The following is a 17,346-nucleotide window of genomic DNA, read 5'->3' as shown; positions in this document are numbered from 1 at the left end:
GCTTGTTGATAAGAAATCTCAACCTCATACATTTTCCTAATACACTACTAACAAACCTAAATGTGGCTTGTACCTTGCTTAATACCATATCCCTTAATGGACATGTATGTTCACTATTAGTATCTCACTATGAATGTTTCTGAATTCTTCCTAACAGATGCCTTCAATTTCCAACAACAATCATCTGAATGACAAACTAATACGTAGCTGCAAAAAAAAATATTGATTATTTGCTAAGATTGATTGTTTTAATAAACAAAAAAAAATAGAAAAAGATATGTTATTTCATTTTCACAATAGAAATGATATTTCATAATAAATATTTCACATCTTGATAACTTACTTTGTAGATTGATCAGAAATATTACATTTATTGGTTTTAACATTCAAAATGTGAAAAACATCATAACGATCAAATCATATTACACAAAAAACTACACGCAACATATAATATTAATGTATCATACTAAATATATTAAAAACAAATTATATATTATTAAAAATATTAACATATAAATTGAAAAAGTATCTTTTGTTATCAGATCTTTAAACTTTAAAGTTGAAACTATTCTTTATTTTGTAATTTTTCATTGCCGCCTTTAGAGTTGACTTATCCTTATACATTTGATTCTCTTCCACTATTGAATTATTGGTGTCTGATATATACTTATCAACATCCATTTTCGGTATGTAATATGCATCATCAATTGATGATTCAACAATATTGAGAGCCTTAGGTCGCCTTTTTTACCCTCAACACACATGATGACACTTATTTTTATATCGAAATTTATTATCTCTTCAACACCTTTATCTGAAGTATAAATGCATAAAGGATAAGTTCCGAACCCAGCCTCATGTTTCTTAATTTTTATATACAATTTTACACTCATATCAGTCCGAATACACAATGGAGACGAATTCCCTTCAACACCATATCTAATCTCTATATTTTTTTCGATTCGTCAATACTAGCTCAGCCACAATTGCTGAAATAAGATTCATGAACGAAATATTTTCACCAACCACTACCCCATCACTTTTGTATTGCTCTTACATAACATCACTTTCCCATATTCCAGCATGTCGCAACAAGATCGAAATATTCATCTTTGAAAATTCAAAATCGACGTTCCAGAGAATTTTTTTATGCAAAATCATTTTTTTTCTAATTCAAAATCTGAATTTTTTAATATTATGAAATTGAATAATGCAATAAGTTAATACGCTTTTTATGCAGATTTGACGATAATATTTTTAAAAATTAATGTAAATCATGGAAAATTTGTTACCCTTTTTTTGCGCCGTAATAGTTAACATAAAAAAACATTAAAGTATCCGGCCATTTCTATTTACATATCATTTTGTTTTATAAAGTATTCGGATTTCTCAAAAACAAAGAATTTTTGGTAAATATTGATATCATAGGGATAGAATGTAATTTGTCATTTACAGTATGTCATTTGCCTAATTTTTACTTTAATTTGTTACCAAAATCAATTTATCGTCTGATCCACTAGGAAAGATATGAATCCTCCATTATTGAACTAGGGAAGAATATGAGTTCAAATTTAAATTTAAAAATTAGTATACACAATTTATTGAATATTGTATACCATTTTGTGTATATTATATGTGGATTTAGTTTATATCATTTAATTCAATAGTATACAATTTGTTGTGATAGTATACTGCAAAAATATACTGTATAATGTAATATTATACTTTTACAACTAGGTCATTTTTCAACGTTTTGAAAATTTGATTTATTGTATACAAACTCGTTTGAATGAATGGTATATCATAAGATTGGAAAAATCAAGAGGGGCTCATATCTAAAATTTGAGACTATTTAGGTTAGATTTAACCTAAGTGGGATTGAAAACATTTTTTACCTTATTGAGAAAGATGAGTTGTAGCAATGTATTGATATTGTATAATATTAATGTATATAAAAGAACATATTTCTGTGTACATAGTTATACATTATTTATACAATAAAATAAAATAATTGAAAAGAGAAAGAAAGGACAAAAAGTGAAAAATAATATTAAAATCACATGACATTGACATGGAAATATGGGAGTTGACATAAAAATAGGTATAAGGATAATTATTTTCATAAGCACTATTATTAGAGGGCATTGATCGATAAAAATTGAGGATTGAATAAATAATATAAGTTTTTTTTATCTAAACGCAATTTAGTTCACCTATTCACAAAAAATAATTCAACTACAATTTAGTTCAGAATTTTCACCACAAGATTCTAAAAATTAAAAATGTAGTGCTATCATTTTCTCAATTTTTGCAGTATACTATCACAACAAATTGTATACTACTACAATTTGATCTCACGAAGAAGTAGAACTATTTGTGATTTTAACATTTATTACTTGGGCTATACATTGAGCTTACCTACTGATTTTTTAAAGAAAATATTTTGGACTTCCCATTGTTGGTTAGTTTGAAGGCAGACATTGTGGATCAAATATTGTCCATCCTAATTATTTATAGTTTAGATATAAGTTGAAGATCTGTAATAATAGTTTGCTTGATTACAAATTATAACTATATATTAGGAGTAAAAGGAAGCGAGCAAGATTAAAAGAGGGAGGAAAAAGGCGAGAGAGAGGGGATACATGTGAGAGAGGTTGAATATTTGTTGTATAAGGTATCACAAATACAGTTTATACAACTGATTTGTATCAAAATGAATATAATGTTCATTTTAGGAGAAGAGAGGCGAGCGAGATCTAGAAAGGATGAAACATATTATATGTTATATCACAAATACAATTGATACAAATACAAATATAGTTGTTTGAATACAATTAATTTGTATCATACATCAAATATTATTGTATTAACATACACAATTTGTGTTGACGTATATAATTGGTAGAATTCAAATTTCATAATACAATTGATACAAAATATGTATATAGTTGATATATAATAAAAGTATTATTGTCATATTTATAGAGAACGTTTTTTGGGATGCAACTCTTTGGGCCGGAGAGAGACGAAAAAATGGCACAACATGTACTCTCCTTTAATTTATTGGCAACATATAGCCTCTTTTTATTTTTATAACAAAAAAAAAAGATTTTAAAAAATTAAAATTGGCATATTTTTGCACTTATGCCCACATTAATATATGAGAAGTAATTTAATTTTAAATTAATTATTTTTTAAAATTAGTAACAACATGTTGCACTTTTAAAGGGAAGTGGGACTTTGTTCCCTTTTTTTTCTCTTCTTTTTTCATACACGTTTAATAAGCATTTAGATCATTCTTCTTCAATCCTTTTAAATAAAAGTGTTAAAAATAGATGTTATATCTTCTCTAGAAGATTTGTATGTTTTCAGTATTGTTGTTAACTTTTTTTCTTGGTTTTCGAATTTTTCAAGTTGAAAGTTTTTATATTTGGGTGAAAATTTAGGAGATAGTAATTAATTGTGGGTATCAATTGTCATGGATAAGAAAAATATAAAAATTATTCCTAAAAAAGAGATTCTGATTTTGTTGAATCTCCACCAAAAACTTCAAATTTTAGTCATGCAAGTTCTTCACAGTATCTGGTCTGTAGTAAGAATAATCTTAAAGGTGAATCGGTTGGTGTTGCAGATAAAAAAAATATAGTGAAGAGTTATTTCACTTGAGGTTGCTAGAAGGAGAAGGATTATAGAATGTGATGAATCGTCTAACTTTGAATATTTTTTACTTGTTTAATATTGAACGTTTTAATTTCTAAGTGTAATTCTCATTTACATACTAAAAGAAGAATCTAGAATGTATACAAATCTTTAGTGAATGAATACACATGTATGCATACATGAATTTTTATATACACGATTGTTCATTCAAATGATAAAAAAATTCATTCAAGTGATAAAAATTATTCGATTCAATGTTTACATTTTCAGTGAATGAATACATAAATATGTATACATGAATGCATTGTATACATGATTTTTCATCCACGTGATAAATTCCAATCATGTGATAAAAGATAATTTAGTTAATTATTTACCTATAAATGATTGGATACATAAAGTATATAATTTTTTCAAAAGGTATCCATTTTAGTGGATAACATAGATTTATATGTCTAGTTATGCTAATTAAATTGAATAAAATTGAATAGTGTGTGGTGGTTAGTTTAAAAAGAATTTTTTTTTTTTTTAAAAAAAAACTAATAGAATGTCGTGGTTAATATGGGCTAATTTGTGCTCTAGTAAATGCTATTTATTTATGGGCTATTTATTGGTAATTTTTCAAACAGTTTTATATATATGTCATTTACTCGGAGAGAGAGAGGGAGGGGTAGTGGGAGGAGAGAAGAGAGAAAATTTTTGTTTTATACTTATAGTTACAAATTATATTATTTTAAATTATAATCATTTTGTTCGTAAATATATACCACATGTTTGCCTTGTGATTTTTCCACTATTTACTTTATTGCCTAAATCAATTGGCTACTACTGAAAGAGATGGCTATCGATCAACTATGAGGGAGCTTCGAATTAGGAGATATCAAAAATCCAAATATGAAAACTATTATCTGGGAATCCTATGAACTATTATTAGTCACTATTATTTAGAATATAGAATTGAGCTTGAGAATCTTCCATTATTGAACTAGTGAAGAATGTGAGCTCAAATTTGAGATTGAAAATGAGTGAAGAAGATATATTGAATATTGTATACCATTTTATGTATATCACATATCAATTTACTTTATATTATTTAATTCAATAGTATACCACTTATAGCAATAGTATACTGCAAAAATATACAGTATAGCATAATATTATATTTTTATAACATGGTCATTTTTTTAATTTTTGAAACTTTAATTGAAGCATACGTAAATCATTTTGAGTGAATAATATATCAAAAGACCTGAAACATCGAGAGGATCTCGTGACTAAGATTTGGACATGCTTAGAAGAGATTTGAGCTGGTCAGAATTGGGGGAAAATCCGCCTCATTGAGAAAGATGAACTGCAACAATGTATTACTATTGCATAGCAACGAATATGAATATACATGTACATATACATCTGTGTACATAGTTATACATTATTCATACAATATAGATACATTACATATATATGTAGTCATTACTTGGTGTATCTGATACATAACAAATCTCGCTCGACTCTTTCTCATCTCGCTCGCCACTCTCTTTCGCATCCCACATACATGTGAATCCCACCAGATACACATATCTAGTATGAATTACATGTATCTAAAATACATAACAAAATATTGTTCGTCCCCCTCCTCATCTCACTGGCCTATCTCTCAAATTTAGTGTATATGATAGCAAAAATACATGTATATAAGTATATTTTTCTCAATATATGGTAAAAATTGTAGGAAAAATTATTTTATTTCAAAAGATTATTTTATTAAGTGTATTTACAAAGCCAATAATTAAATCATTTTGAAGTTATTTGAAAAATTGACAAATTAGCAGTATAGCATTTATCATTATTTTACACCTTCTTTTCCACATGTCCACTCCTTAACACTTGTCTGATGATAGCATTTTGCATGAAATGAAATGGACAAGTGTCTAGGACAGTTGTCTTGTGATCAAGTTACTCATTGGCCTATAAATAGGCATATTGTTCTTATGAAATGGAGTGCAGCAACAAAACATTTAGTGTACTACTTCTAACGTTTTATTCCTAGTTTCTTCATGTTTTCTTAATTTAACTAATTTTGGCTTTGTTATTTTAACCCCCTAATAACTTGTTGAATTAATTTGATGATTCCTGCTATCTCTATTTATTTAAGATAGGAAAGTGCTTGTTTAATCTTGGGAAAACATTTCACACCGTTGAAATAGTTTTTTAGGACAGTGCCCAACAACACTCAAGTATTTATCTATTTTATGTCCTATTATTTATATATTATTGTAGTAATATTTATCTTATTCTCAGACTTTTTGATAAATTTTAAAGTTATTTGTTATTATTATAATTGTGAAATTTTCTAACATTTCCCTAACAAAAACTGATAAATTTTGAAGTTATTTGTTATTATTATAATTGTGAAATTTTCTAACATTTTCTAACAAAAACTCTTAATTAATGATAAAATAAATAATACTTTTTAAGTGTATATATGATAGTAAATATGTCTAATTTAGTAATTTATCTTTTCTGGTTTTTTGGCTGGTAATATATTTACACAAAAATCCCCAAAATAATTGGAGAAAAAATGACTCAAAAGACTAAGAAAGAATGAAAAAAGGTGTAAAAATAATATAAACATCGACATGGAAATATGGGAGTTAGACACAAAAATAGGTATAAGGATAATTATTTTCATACGTACTACTATTAAAGGGAATTGATGGATAAAATGTTTAGGTTGAACAAGTAATCCAAAATTTTAACCTATGTTCAATTTAGTTCACCTATTGACAAAAAATATTCCAACTACAAGTTATTGGACCCATTGATATTTTTATTGGATAATTTAAAGAAATCTCATATATTTGGGCTAATTACACTCTATATCCATTTACAAAAAAATTGACTTTTCATTATTCTTGGATACATTCTTTAGTTGTTAGTATATTGCAAATGATACATTACTTAAGCGTCAGACACATTCATTTATTATCGAATACATTAATCTCTACTGATTTTATTGTGTTCGATTATTCTTCATCTATCGATACATTGATCTATAATTTTTTATTGTATCAATACATTTCTTTATTGTCGGATACATAATTATGAACATGATTCATAATGGGAAGAATCTATCCAAGAGGAAATAGACATGTAACATAAAGTGGATTTTTATTTTTAAAAAAAAAACATAATAATTAAATGATAGGAGATTTTGAAAGATTATGATATGTTAAATTATAAATTTATGTATTTTTTTTCAATTTTAAATTACAAAAGGGATAAATTATATGTCTATCCCTAAATTCTACTTCCTCGTTAATTATCTCACCCTATCCCTTCACCTTTTTCCGCCATCACTGTTGACACCCAATTTCGGACCTCTCAGATAAATTAATTCACGAGCTTCTTAAATTCCAAGTGATTTTAAAACAATTGATATTTTACGAAATTTAAATATATTTTCAAATATATATATACGCAAGCATATTGTTATGAATGTGTGAAAATCGTCCCAAAAATTTTATTTTTGTTTAAATATTTTATTAATTATGTAATAGTTTACATCTTTTTGAATTAATTATTTTAATTACGTCGATTATTTTATTTCGCTAAAATTAAGAAGTTTGGTTATTAATTAGTGGTAATTTGTTTTGCTTAAATTATAACCAATTTCACCAAATTAATTTGATTTGGTTACATGTCAATGTATTTGGGCCAACTATCTAATTGAAACTAGAGCCAAAACATGCCTATTGGCCCCATACATTTTAAAAGAGCTGAAATTTTCATTTTCCGAATTTTTTCTCTCTCTAAATTTTCTCTCTCTAGAATTCTCTCAAGGTTGTCATCGTACGCTTTAGCTGATCGGCTAATCGTTTTGGAAATTTGTGTTTTGGGATGGCTGGACTTCCAGCAGACGATCGATTTAGGCCCCCAGATCCGTCTTTAGGGGTGGGGAATCCTACTGTTCAATCAACAATTCACGAAGTGGCGGAAGAGGCATCGTCTACCTCTTCGCAATTGAGGGAAGAGGCGATCCATATTGCGACTGTGGAGGCGGACATGGATGCATCGCGTCATAATGTCGAAAAAGGGCACAATATTATCGGTCAAGAAGGAGAAATCCAAAGGGTTGATGAGAAGACAGAAATGGGAAGACTCGCATCGCAGGTGAAAGAATCAGCGAAATCGAGTCATACTCAAAGTCAATCTGAAGGTAATCGATAAGAATCTGGTACTGGGGAATTATCTCCAGTTATTGATTCACATACTTAACAAATTGGAGTGGAGATGGGAGTTCAAAACATCGAATCGCGACAGGAAGGCGAAATGGTTGAATCGCAAAGAAGGTTTCAAGAACAACGAAATCGCGATGGTCAACAACAACAGGGTAATCGACCTGTACAAACAAAACAATGTATGCCCAATTTGAACAAGGAAAAAGAGGTGAATCAGCAATTTCAACGTCCTACAAACATAGCAGCAAGAACTCAAGGTTCGAAAGAAGCTGTTCATCCTTCAAAAATAGGCAAGCTGGTGAGCCTTCGTATGAATTGCCCATTAGATCTGAAAATGGTCAAGGTAACATTACTTTAACCAATTTTAATTCCAACAATGATGGTATGTTGAAGGATAGTGATAGAACTAATATTGAGTCTGTTAGGAATCAAGATTATCAAAACAATTTTCCTAAGATTTCTAGCAATTTCGATCGCCCTGTTCATAGAAATATGCCTGATAAGAATGATCCTCCTTCAGGAAATGCTAACAATTTTCCTAAGAAGGATCACATCCCTGAGCCAGCTCCTTATACTGTGATACAAACGTATGTAGATTGATTAAGGTTTAATCAGGCCAAAAGGGGAGTGAGTATCAAGTTGACTGATCCTGAAATTACTACTAAGTACGGTCTTCCTGCAGTCTTATATGTTAAGGAATGAAGTGGTTAAGGATTTAGTTTCAACTTGTAAATTTACTCTTATTGGAAAATTCATTTATACTATGCCTTGAGTGGATTTGATTAGGAAAAACTTTATTCTTCAAACTCAATTATCTGGGGGTGTTAAGATTGCTCATTTTAATTCTAGGCATGTTTACGTAGACATTGATAATGAGTTAGATTACAACATGGTTTGGACTAAGCAAAGGATGACTATAGCAGGTCAGGTTATGAGAACTCAGGCTTGGACCCCTACCTTTAAACCTGATGAAGAAACACCCTTAGTTCCTATCTGGATTTCCCTCCCTGAGTTGCCTTGGCACTGCTATAATAAAGAATTTATTGCTAGCTTATTATCTCCTATTGGTAGAGTTTTATATCTTGATTCTGCTTCTATTAACAAAATTAGAGGGAGTCAGGCTAGAGTTAAGGTTCAGGTTGATCTTACTAAAGACAGACCCCCTCACATTTGGATGGGCTATATTGGTGAAGATATAACTGATGGGAGATGGCGAAAAATTGAATATGATAGTATACCTGATTACTATTTTTATTGCAACCATCAAGGTCATAAAGAGGCTGACTGTATTATTAAACAAAGAGATGAGGAAAATAAAAAAAGAAAAGATCTGGAAAAAACCAAGCCTAGGAAAGACAATGCTCAAAATATTCATGCAGAATTGCAGACTGCTAAGAATATGGAAACAGGTAGAAGGGAGGTGGATTACAATCAACAAAGGCAGCCACCACTTGAAACTCAACAGCAGGTGTTACAAGAGGAGTGGCACACACAAAGAAGAAGAAATAATAATCAACAAGTTAGATTCAATACAGACAAGTGTGACATCCCACCATCCATCCAAGCAGAACGCCACCCAACAAGGCAGCCAGCAGCAGGCGCAAGGTGTCAGACAGCCCAAACCGGCCAGCAGGCGAAGGGGCAGGTGCTCAAGCAGACAGCAGAGGAAGGGGCAGGCGTTTCAGCCATTACAAGCAGTTTCAGCAGTTACAGCCGTTTCATCAGTTATGGCCGTTTGAGCAGTTACATCATGTGGGGAGGCGGCAGGTTCCAGCCTTGGAGAGGCTTGTGCAGGGCCTCTGGAATGTGGGTCAGACTAGGAGCAGCTAGGAGTTCCTTTTTGGAAGACTTAGAAGCATGTCTTGTGGGCATGGACTTAGGAGCTTGTATAGTGTAGCATTTATTTACTCATAGTGTTTAGAGTAGTATAAATAGGTAGTCATTGTATTTGTAATACATCCACCAACATATCAATACAAGTCTTTCTTCCAAAAACAATCTTTTGTCTTTCCTTCAATTTCTCTTAGCAATCGAAAGTAGTGAAAGGCTTACTTGAGTCTACGAGATCGTGCAAGAATCATGAGTAGACCGTCAAGTGCCGCACGGAGTCTTGTCCAAATCGAAAATGTCGTGACAAGTGGTATCAGAGCAGGTTCATCGTAAGAGAATGACGAACGAAGGAGACGGCGCTAGCAGCACCCCCAACGTCCGAACTGATGGTGGCAAGAAGAACAAGAAAGGGAAGAAGCAGCAGACGGGTAATGAACCCAATCTGCCCGATCTTCCACCAAGTGTTCCTACCCCAAGTGAAGGGCAAACATCTCTCCCTCCCCATATTATCGATGGAAGTGACGAAGACACCGGCGAGGAGCCCGTGGACGTTACTGTCGGACAGGAGTGAATTGCAAGGGTCGAAATGGCGAGGCAAGCCGTTGAGATCATAGGCCACCACTTGAAAGGAACAGACAGAAATCTCAAAGCTCTTGAAGAGTACTCCCTTGAGGAAGTGGAGAGCGTCCGGAAGGAGTTGGAGGCACGCCAGCGAGCCGAGTACGAGACAAAGGAGGCCATTACTTCCTTAGAGTTCCGGCTTAGGGAAGCACTTGGCGCAGTTGAGTCGCTTAAGGCCGAAGTGGCAGCACTCAAGGAAGAGAGAGAGGTTGTTGGATCCTCATCACATTACCGGGAAAGGGAAGCCAGAGTTGAGGCGCCCAAGCCACCTGTCTTCAAAGGCGTCCGTGACGCGTAAGAGGTGGATAATTTCCTATGGCACTTGGAAAATTATTTCAAGTGTATGCGGGTTCGTAGTGATGTGAACAAGATCAACACTGTTGTTTTGTATCTTTCGGAGTTGGCCATACTATGGTGGAAGCGTAAAGAGTCTGACATCGCAAAGGGGACATGCACGTTGAACACATGGGAGCAGTTTCGTGTGGAGTTCAAGAAGGCGTTCTTCCCGAGCAACGTTTTCAATGAGGCAAAGCACAAGATGAGGGAGTTGAGACAAAAGGGCAGCATACGCGCGTATGTGCGGGAGTTTACCACCCTTACATTTCAGATTCCCAACCTCAGGGACGATGACACGTTGTTCTACTTCATGGATTGGCTGCATAACTGGGCCAGAACGGAGTTTGAACGGCGGCAGGTCAGGACTATTGACGACGCCATTATGCAGGCCGAAGCCTTGACAGACTTCAGGCAGGAGAAGTTTCTCAGTGCCGAGGTGGACGACGAGGTAGGAAGTCATGATGATAGTGGGGAAGACAGTGGCGAAGGCGAGGAGCAAACGCCACAACCCAAAAGGCGTGACACCTATGGTTCCAGCGGCAAGAAGACCGGAGATCGTGGCAACACGGTAAGGGATTCCAAGGATGGTTGCTTCATATGCAAAAGGGCCGCATGGTTACAAAAGATGCCCTGAACTGAAGAGTCTTGGTGTTGTCCTTCGTGAGCAGAAGGAAGAGAAAGCCCAAGAGGAAGTCGGGGAGACCAAGCAGTTGGGCGTAGTAAGCCTATGCGGAGCTGCAATTGAACAACCATCAACGAGGCCAAGGCAAGCGGAGCCGAAGCATGCTGAGAAGGGACTTGCGAAGTCCATGGCGTGGGCTCAAACAGTCGATATCACGATCAATGGGAAGATTGCTCGTGCGTTGGTCGACACTGGTGCGGAGGTCAATGTTAAGACCAAGACGACAGCAACGAGGTTGGGGTTGCGATATACTTCAAGCAATGCCCAAATCAGAACTTTCAACGCATCACCGACTCCCATAGTTGGAGTAGCGCACGGCGTGAACATCACGGTAGGCGATTGGCAAGGGAAAACCAAATTCATCATCGCCCCCATCAATATGTTTGATGTTATTCTTGGGCAGAAGTTCTTCCAGCAGTGCCATGCAGTAATCGATCCTCATCTCCAAAAATTGACAATCATGGAGAAGGGAAGGGAATATACAGTTCACATGGTGAAGGCACAAGCGACGGAGGGACAGGCTAGACTGACAGCCATGAAGCTCAAGAGAGTCGACGTGAGAAGAAGGTTAACACCGGCAGCAACCATTGCAAGTTCGAGAGACAGTGGTGCTGGAAATACCTTGCTACCGCGCAGAAAGAGGATTCCGAGTAGGAACGCTGACGTGATGAAGAAGACGACGGAGCACTTTCCTCCGCTGAAGGAGGAAGTTCGAAAGATCAGGTCGAGAAAGGTCAGAACATCGATGAAGAGGCTGCTCGAAGGGATTGATGGAGTACGCGAGTTGATGGTCGCCCGGCAGAACTCAATGCAGATACAGTCGTAGTGTGACGCGGTCGTCGCATCATCGGGTGGGGGAGATTGTGACGTCCCGCCATCCATCCAGGCAAAACGCCACCCAACAAGGCAGCCAGCAGCAGGCGCAAGGGGTCAGACAGCCCAAACCGTCCAGCAGGCGAAGGGGCAGGCGCTCAAGCAGACAGCAGAGGAAGGGACAGACGTTTCAGCCGTTACTAGTAGTTTCAGCAGTTACAGCTATTTCATAAGTTATGGCCGTTTCAGCAGTTACAGCATGTGGGAGGCGGCAGGTTCCAGCCTTGGAGAGGCTTATGCAGGGCCTCTGGAACGTGGGGCAGACTAGGAGCAGCTAGGAGTCCCTTTTTGGAAGACTTAGAAGCATGTCTTGTGGGCATGGACTTAGGGGCTTGTATAGTGTAGCATTTATTTACTCTTAGTGTTTAGAGTAGTATAAATAGGTAGTCATTGTATTTGTAATACATCCACCAACATATCAATACAAGTCTTTCTTCCAAAAATAGTCTTTTGTCTTTACTTCAATTTCTCTTAGCGATCCAAAGTAGTGAAAGGCTTACTTGAGTCTACGAGATCGTGCAAGAATCGTGAGTAGACCGTCAAGTGCCGCACGGAGTCTTGTCCAAATCGAAAAGGCCGTGACACAAGGTTGTTATTCAGCAGCAACAGCCTCAAACAGGTATGGTTTCTATCCCTACTAAAAATACATATATTGATTTAGAAGTGCAGGAATTTACAACTTCTGGAGGTGGAATGGAGGAACATACAGAGCATATACATGATCAAAGACCTCAAAATAGTGCTATGTTAAACAGACAGGTTCCAAGACATGTCTATACTGAAGGAAGAAATGTGAATAGAGAGCAAAGAAATAAGCATCAAACGCTGGAAGTACAGATCAATATGAATAAACAGATTGGCTATCAACAGGATGCAGTAAATAGATCAGGTATTGACTCAATGCTCCCCCTCCCTGCAATCCTTTATACTGATAATGCATCTGTTGGAGTAGCTGTTGGAGGTGAGGTTGGATGTGGTCAGGAGAAAAATAGATTTAATCAATCTAGAAGTTCCAAAGGAAAGGATAAAATTGATGAACATGGGTTTTTTTATCAATGTTGATAAGGAACCTCCTGATAAAGTCAATTTAAATAATCCTCAGCTAGAGAAGTAATCAAAATTCTAATAAAACCAATTTAATACTGGTAAAGACCCTATTGATCATCAAAGAGATGATAATTTTGATGAGTATAGAGCACCTGATTCTGAAGATGAGTATGATATGGATACTCAATCTTTAGGGGAAGGTATTGAACCAGGGGAGGAAATAAATACCTCTGATCAACATCAAAAAGGTCCTTTGATTCATTCTTCTAATGTTGATGAAATTATAGATGTTACTGGCAAACAAGGTCTTTCACCAAGGGGAAGGAAGCTGATGAAACAAAATAAAAATGCTAGTACTAGTACGCCAAATACTAGAGCTAGGAGTAGAGGTTTATAATGATCAAAATGATTTGTTGGAATTCTAGGAGCATTAATACTTTTGGTGATCTGGAAAGGCTTATTAATCTTAGAAAATTTCATAATTTGTCTATGATTGCTATTTTAGAACCTTTTGCTAACCATTCTCAGTTAGATTCTTATAGATTGCAGATGTTGATGAATAATGGTCATAGTAATCCTAATAACAAAATCTGGTTATTTTGGTCAAATGAGGTGAATTGTAATATTCTGGAAAGTGATCAACAACATATTACTTGTGAAGTAAGTCATGAGGAGTGCAGTGAGAAGTTCTTTATGACCTATGTCTATGCAAAGTGTAAGGATCAGTTGAGGAGACCTCTTTGGGATAGCATGTTAAAATGGTCTGAAACTGTATATCCTTGGTGTATAATTGGTAATTTAAATGTGATTTCTTCTACTCAAGAAAAGTTGGGAGGTAGAGAATACAATATTAATAAAAGTTTAAAGTTCATTAGCATTATAGAATCTTGTGGATTGCTGGATATGGGTTATAGTGGTCAATCTTATACTTGGTGTAATCATAGAAAGGGTGGAGCTAGAATTTGAAAGAGGTTAGATAGAGGTATGGTAAATGATAAGTGGCTGGAAAGAATGCCTCAAACTAACATTACTCATCTCCCATCTGTAGGGTCTGATCATTGTCCTTTGTTGATGGAAATGAATGAGAATAAGGAAAATGCGATTAAGTATTTTAAATTTCTCAACTGTTGGACTGAAAATGAATCATTCTTACATATAGTTGAAAATTGTTGGAAAAAGAAAGTTGCAGGCAATCCTATGTGGATATTCCATACTAAGATGAGGAGATTAACTAAAACATTAAGAGATTGGTCAAAAAAGGAATATGGTGATGTTTTTGAAAAAGTGAAGCAGTATGAAGAGGGTGTTAAAATTGCTGAAGGAAACTTTATCATGGATAATAGTAAGGACAACAGAGAGAAGCTTTATGCTGCTAATGCTCATTACAGTAAGTATTTGAAGTTAAAGTATGCAATCCTTCAATAAAAAACTCAATTGCATTGGTTAAAAGAAGGTGATACCAATTCTAAATACTTTCATGCAGTAATTAGAGGAAGAAGGAAAAGAATGTTTATTCACAAAATATTGAATGGCAATGGTGGATGGATTTAAGGGGATGAAAATATTGCTAGAGAAACCTGTGACTATTATCAGGGTATTTTCACTGGTAAAACAGAGAAAATAAGGGAGGATTTGTTACAATGTATTCCTAAGTTGATTACTCAGGAACATAATGTAGAACTTGAAAAAATGCCTAGCGAGGAAGAAGTGAGAAGGGTTGTGATGAATATGAATCCTAATTCTGCTCCAGGACCAGATGGTATTGGAGGCAAATTTTATCAAGTTTGCTTTGATATTATTAAAGATGATCTTCTAGCTGCAGTACAATCTTTTTTTAATGGTTATGATATGCCTAAATACATGACTCATGCTTGTCTCATTCTTCTTCCTAAAGTTGATCATCCTAACAAGTTAAAGGATTTTAGACCTATTAGTCTTAGTAATTTTACTAATAAGATTATATCTAAAATCATGAGTACTAGATTGACTCCTATTTTACCTACCATTGTTTCAGACAACCAATCTGATTTTGTAAAAGGAATGAGTATATCAGAGAATATCATGTTGGCTCAAGAAGTTATTCATGGTATAAAATTACCTAAAGAAGGTAAGAATGTGGTTATCAAGCTGGACATGGTTAAGGCTTATGACAGAGTATCTTGGACTTATACATGTTTAGTCTTAAGAAAAATGGGTTTTGAGAATTGTTTATTGATAGAGTCTGGAGAATTATGAATAATAACAGGTATTCAGTTGTGATCAATGGTAAAAGATATGGTTTCTTTCACTCTACTAGAGGTCTAAAACAAGGGGATCCATTGTCTCCTGCACTTTTTATTTTAGGTGCTGAAGTTTTCTCAAGATAGCTCAACATGTTATATCATAACCAGGCTTATAGAGGTTTTCACATGGACAATAGAGGGCCTCAAATCAATCACTTAAGTTTTGCTGATGATATTATTATTTTTACTTCTACTCATAGAAACTCATTACAGCTCATTATGAAGACTATTGATGAATAGGAACTTGTTTCTGATCAGAAAGTGAATAAAGATAAGAGTTTTTTCATGGTAACTGATAAGACTAAGCAAGATATTATTGATATTATCAAGATAGAAACTGGTTTTGGCATGAAAAACAGTTCTATTACTTATCTTGGATGTCCTTTATATATTGGGGGTCAAAGAATTATTTACTATTCTGAGGTAGTGGAGAAGATTATCAAAAAGATTTCTGGATGGCAAACTAAGGTTTTAAATTTTGGAGGTAAAGTTACTCTTGTTAAACATGTGCTGCATTCTATGCATATCCACATTTTAGAAGCTGTATCTCCTCCTAAAACTACTCTCAATTATATCGAAAGAGTTTTGTTGATTTCTTCTGGGGTATTGATAAAGATGGGAAAAAGTATCATTGGGCTTCATGGGAAACACTGGCTTATCCAACTAGTGAAAGTGGTATTGGAGTAAGGCTGCTTGATGATGTTTGTATAGCATTTCAATATAAACAGTGGTGGGAATTTAGAACTAAGAATTCCTTGTGGAGTAAATTTCTAAAAGCCAAGTACTGTCAAAGAGCTAATCTAGTGGCTAAGAAATATGATTCAGGGGATTCTTTGGTTTGGAGGTATCTTACTAGAAATAGACAGGCTGTGAAATCTCATATTAAATGGAAAATTCATTCAGGCACTTGCAGCTTCTGGTGGGATAACTGGTTTGGGAATGGTGCAATAGCCAATCATTGTGACAGCATTTTCAGCCTAAATAATAGTCTAGTGTCTGATTTTCTAAATAATGGCATTTGGAAAGAAAGGTTTGTTAGACAAAATGTGCCTCCTTTGGTGGTGCCTGATATTCTTCAAACAAACTTCATTTATAATATAGATATTGATGATACTGCTGTTTGGACACCTGAGGAGAATGGAAAATTCACTATTGCATCTGCATGGGAGGTTATTAGAAAGAAAAGACTTAAGGATCTTATTAACATTGTTTGGCATAAGCATATTCCTTTCAAAATAGCCTTCTTTATTTGGAGTGCTTTGAGGGGCAAGTTACCAACAAATGAAAACTTGCAGAAATTTGGAAGAGCTGAGGCTGAATGTTATTGTTGTTATAGGAAAGGCAAAAATGACATCAAACATATATTACTCACTGGCAATTTTACCATATATATTATTTCGTAATGGTGGAGTGTGTTTTTCTTTACCATGTGAGATTTCCATGAGTCACATGTCTACCATAAACTAGTTCTAGTGGATTGCGAGAATTGACAGGTTTTAGTGTATCGCAGCTTGTGTATCTTGTCCTCTTCCTTTTTCTATAAGAGCCTCCTATGAAATTTAGTTTTGTCTAAGTTCATGACTTCGTTTTATTTCAAGTTTTTTCTGTCATGCTTACATGTTGATTACCTTGTTTGCTACCTGCAATATTGTGACAACATAGATGCGTCGTTTTGCTTTTGTCTATTTAAATTCATAAGGTAGTATACATCGCTAGTTTCTCTTTCTATTTTTTTCTTTTACTCTTGTTTGCCTTCACTGTCAAATTGTCATACAGA

General features: G+C 34.5%; 1 protein-coding gene across 1 annotated transcript; it reads left to right on the top strand.

Moving 5' to 3' along the window:
• Positions 1 to 12,861: 12,861 nt before the first annotated feature.
• Positions 12,862 to 16,972, top strand: LOC109119692 (uncharacterized). Its single transcript, XM_019212589.2, has 6 exons — positions 12,862 to 13,201; positions 13,392 to 13,676; positions 14,336 to 14,674; positions 14,840 to 15,441; positions 15,810 to 16,037; positions 16,151 to 16,972. Exons 1-6 carry the CDS (start codon positions 12,862 to 12,864, stop codon positions 16,970 to 16,972), a joined length of 2,616 nt encoding a protein of 871 aa, XP_019068134.2.
• The last annotated feature ends 374 nt before the right edge of the window (positions 16,973 to 17,346 follow it).

Source organism: Solanum lycopersicum, chromosome 1 (assembly GCF_036512215.1).
Source record: "Solanum lycopersicum chromosome 1, SLM_r2.1".
Classification (NCBI taxonomy): domain Eukaryota; kingdom Viridiplantae; phylum Streptophyta; class Magnoliopsida; order Solanales; family Solanaceae; genus Solanum; species Solanum lycopersicum.
Note: the sequence above shows the minus strand (reverse complement) of the source record. Positions and strands in the feature narration are given on the sequence as shown.

What these genes read in the sequence shown, in the direction of transcription:
- LOC109119692 (XM_019212589.2), top strand. Translation starts at nt 12,862, where the DNA reads ATGGTTTCTATCCCTACTAAAAATACATATATTGATTTAGAAGTGCAG. An exon ending in TGTTGGAGTAGCTGTTGGAG is followed by an intron (nt 13,202 to 13,391) that starts GTGAGGTTGGAT and finishes ATACTGGTAAAG; the next exon opens with ACCCTATTGATCATCAAAGA. An exon ending in TACTAGAGCTAGGAGTAGAG is followed by an intron (nt 13,677 to 14,335) that starts GTTTATAATGAT and finishes TCCCATCTGTAG; the next exon opens with GGTCTGATCATTGTCCTTTG.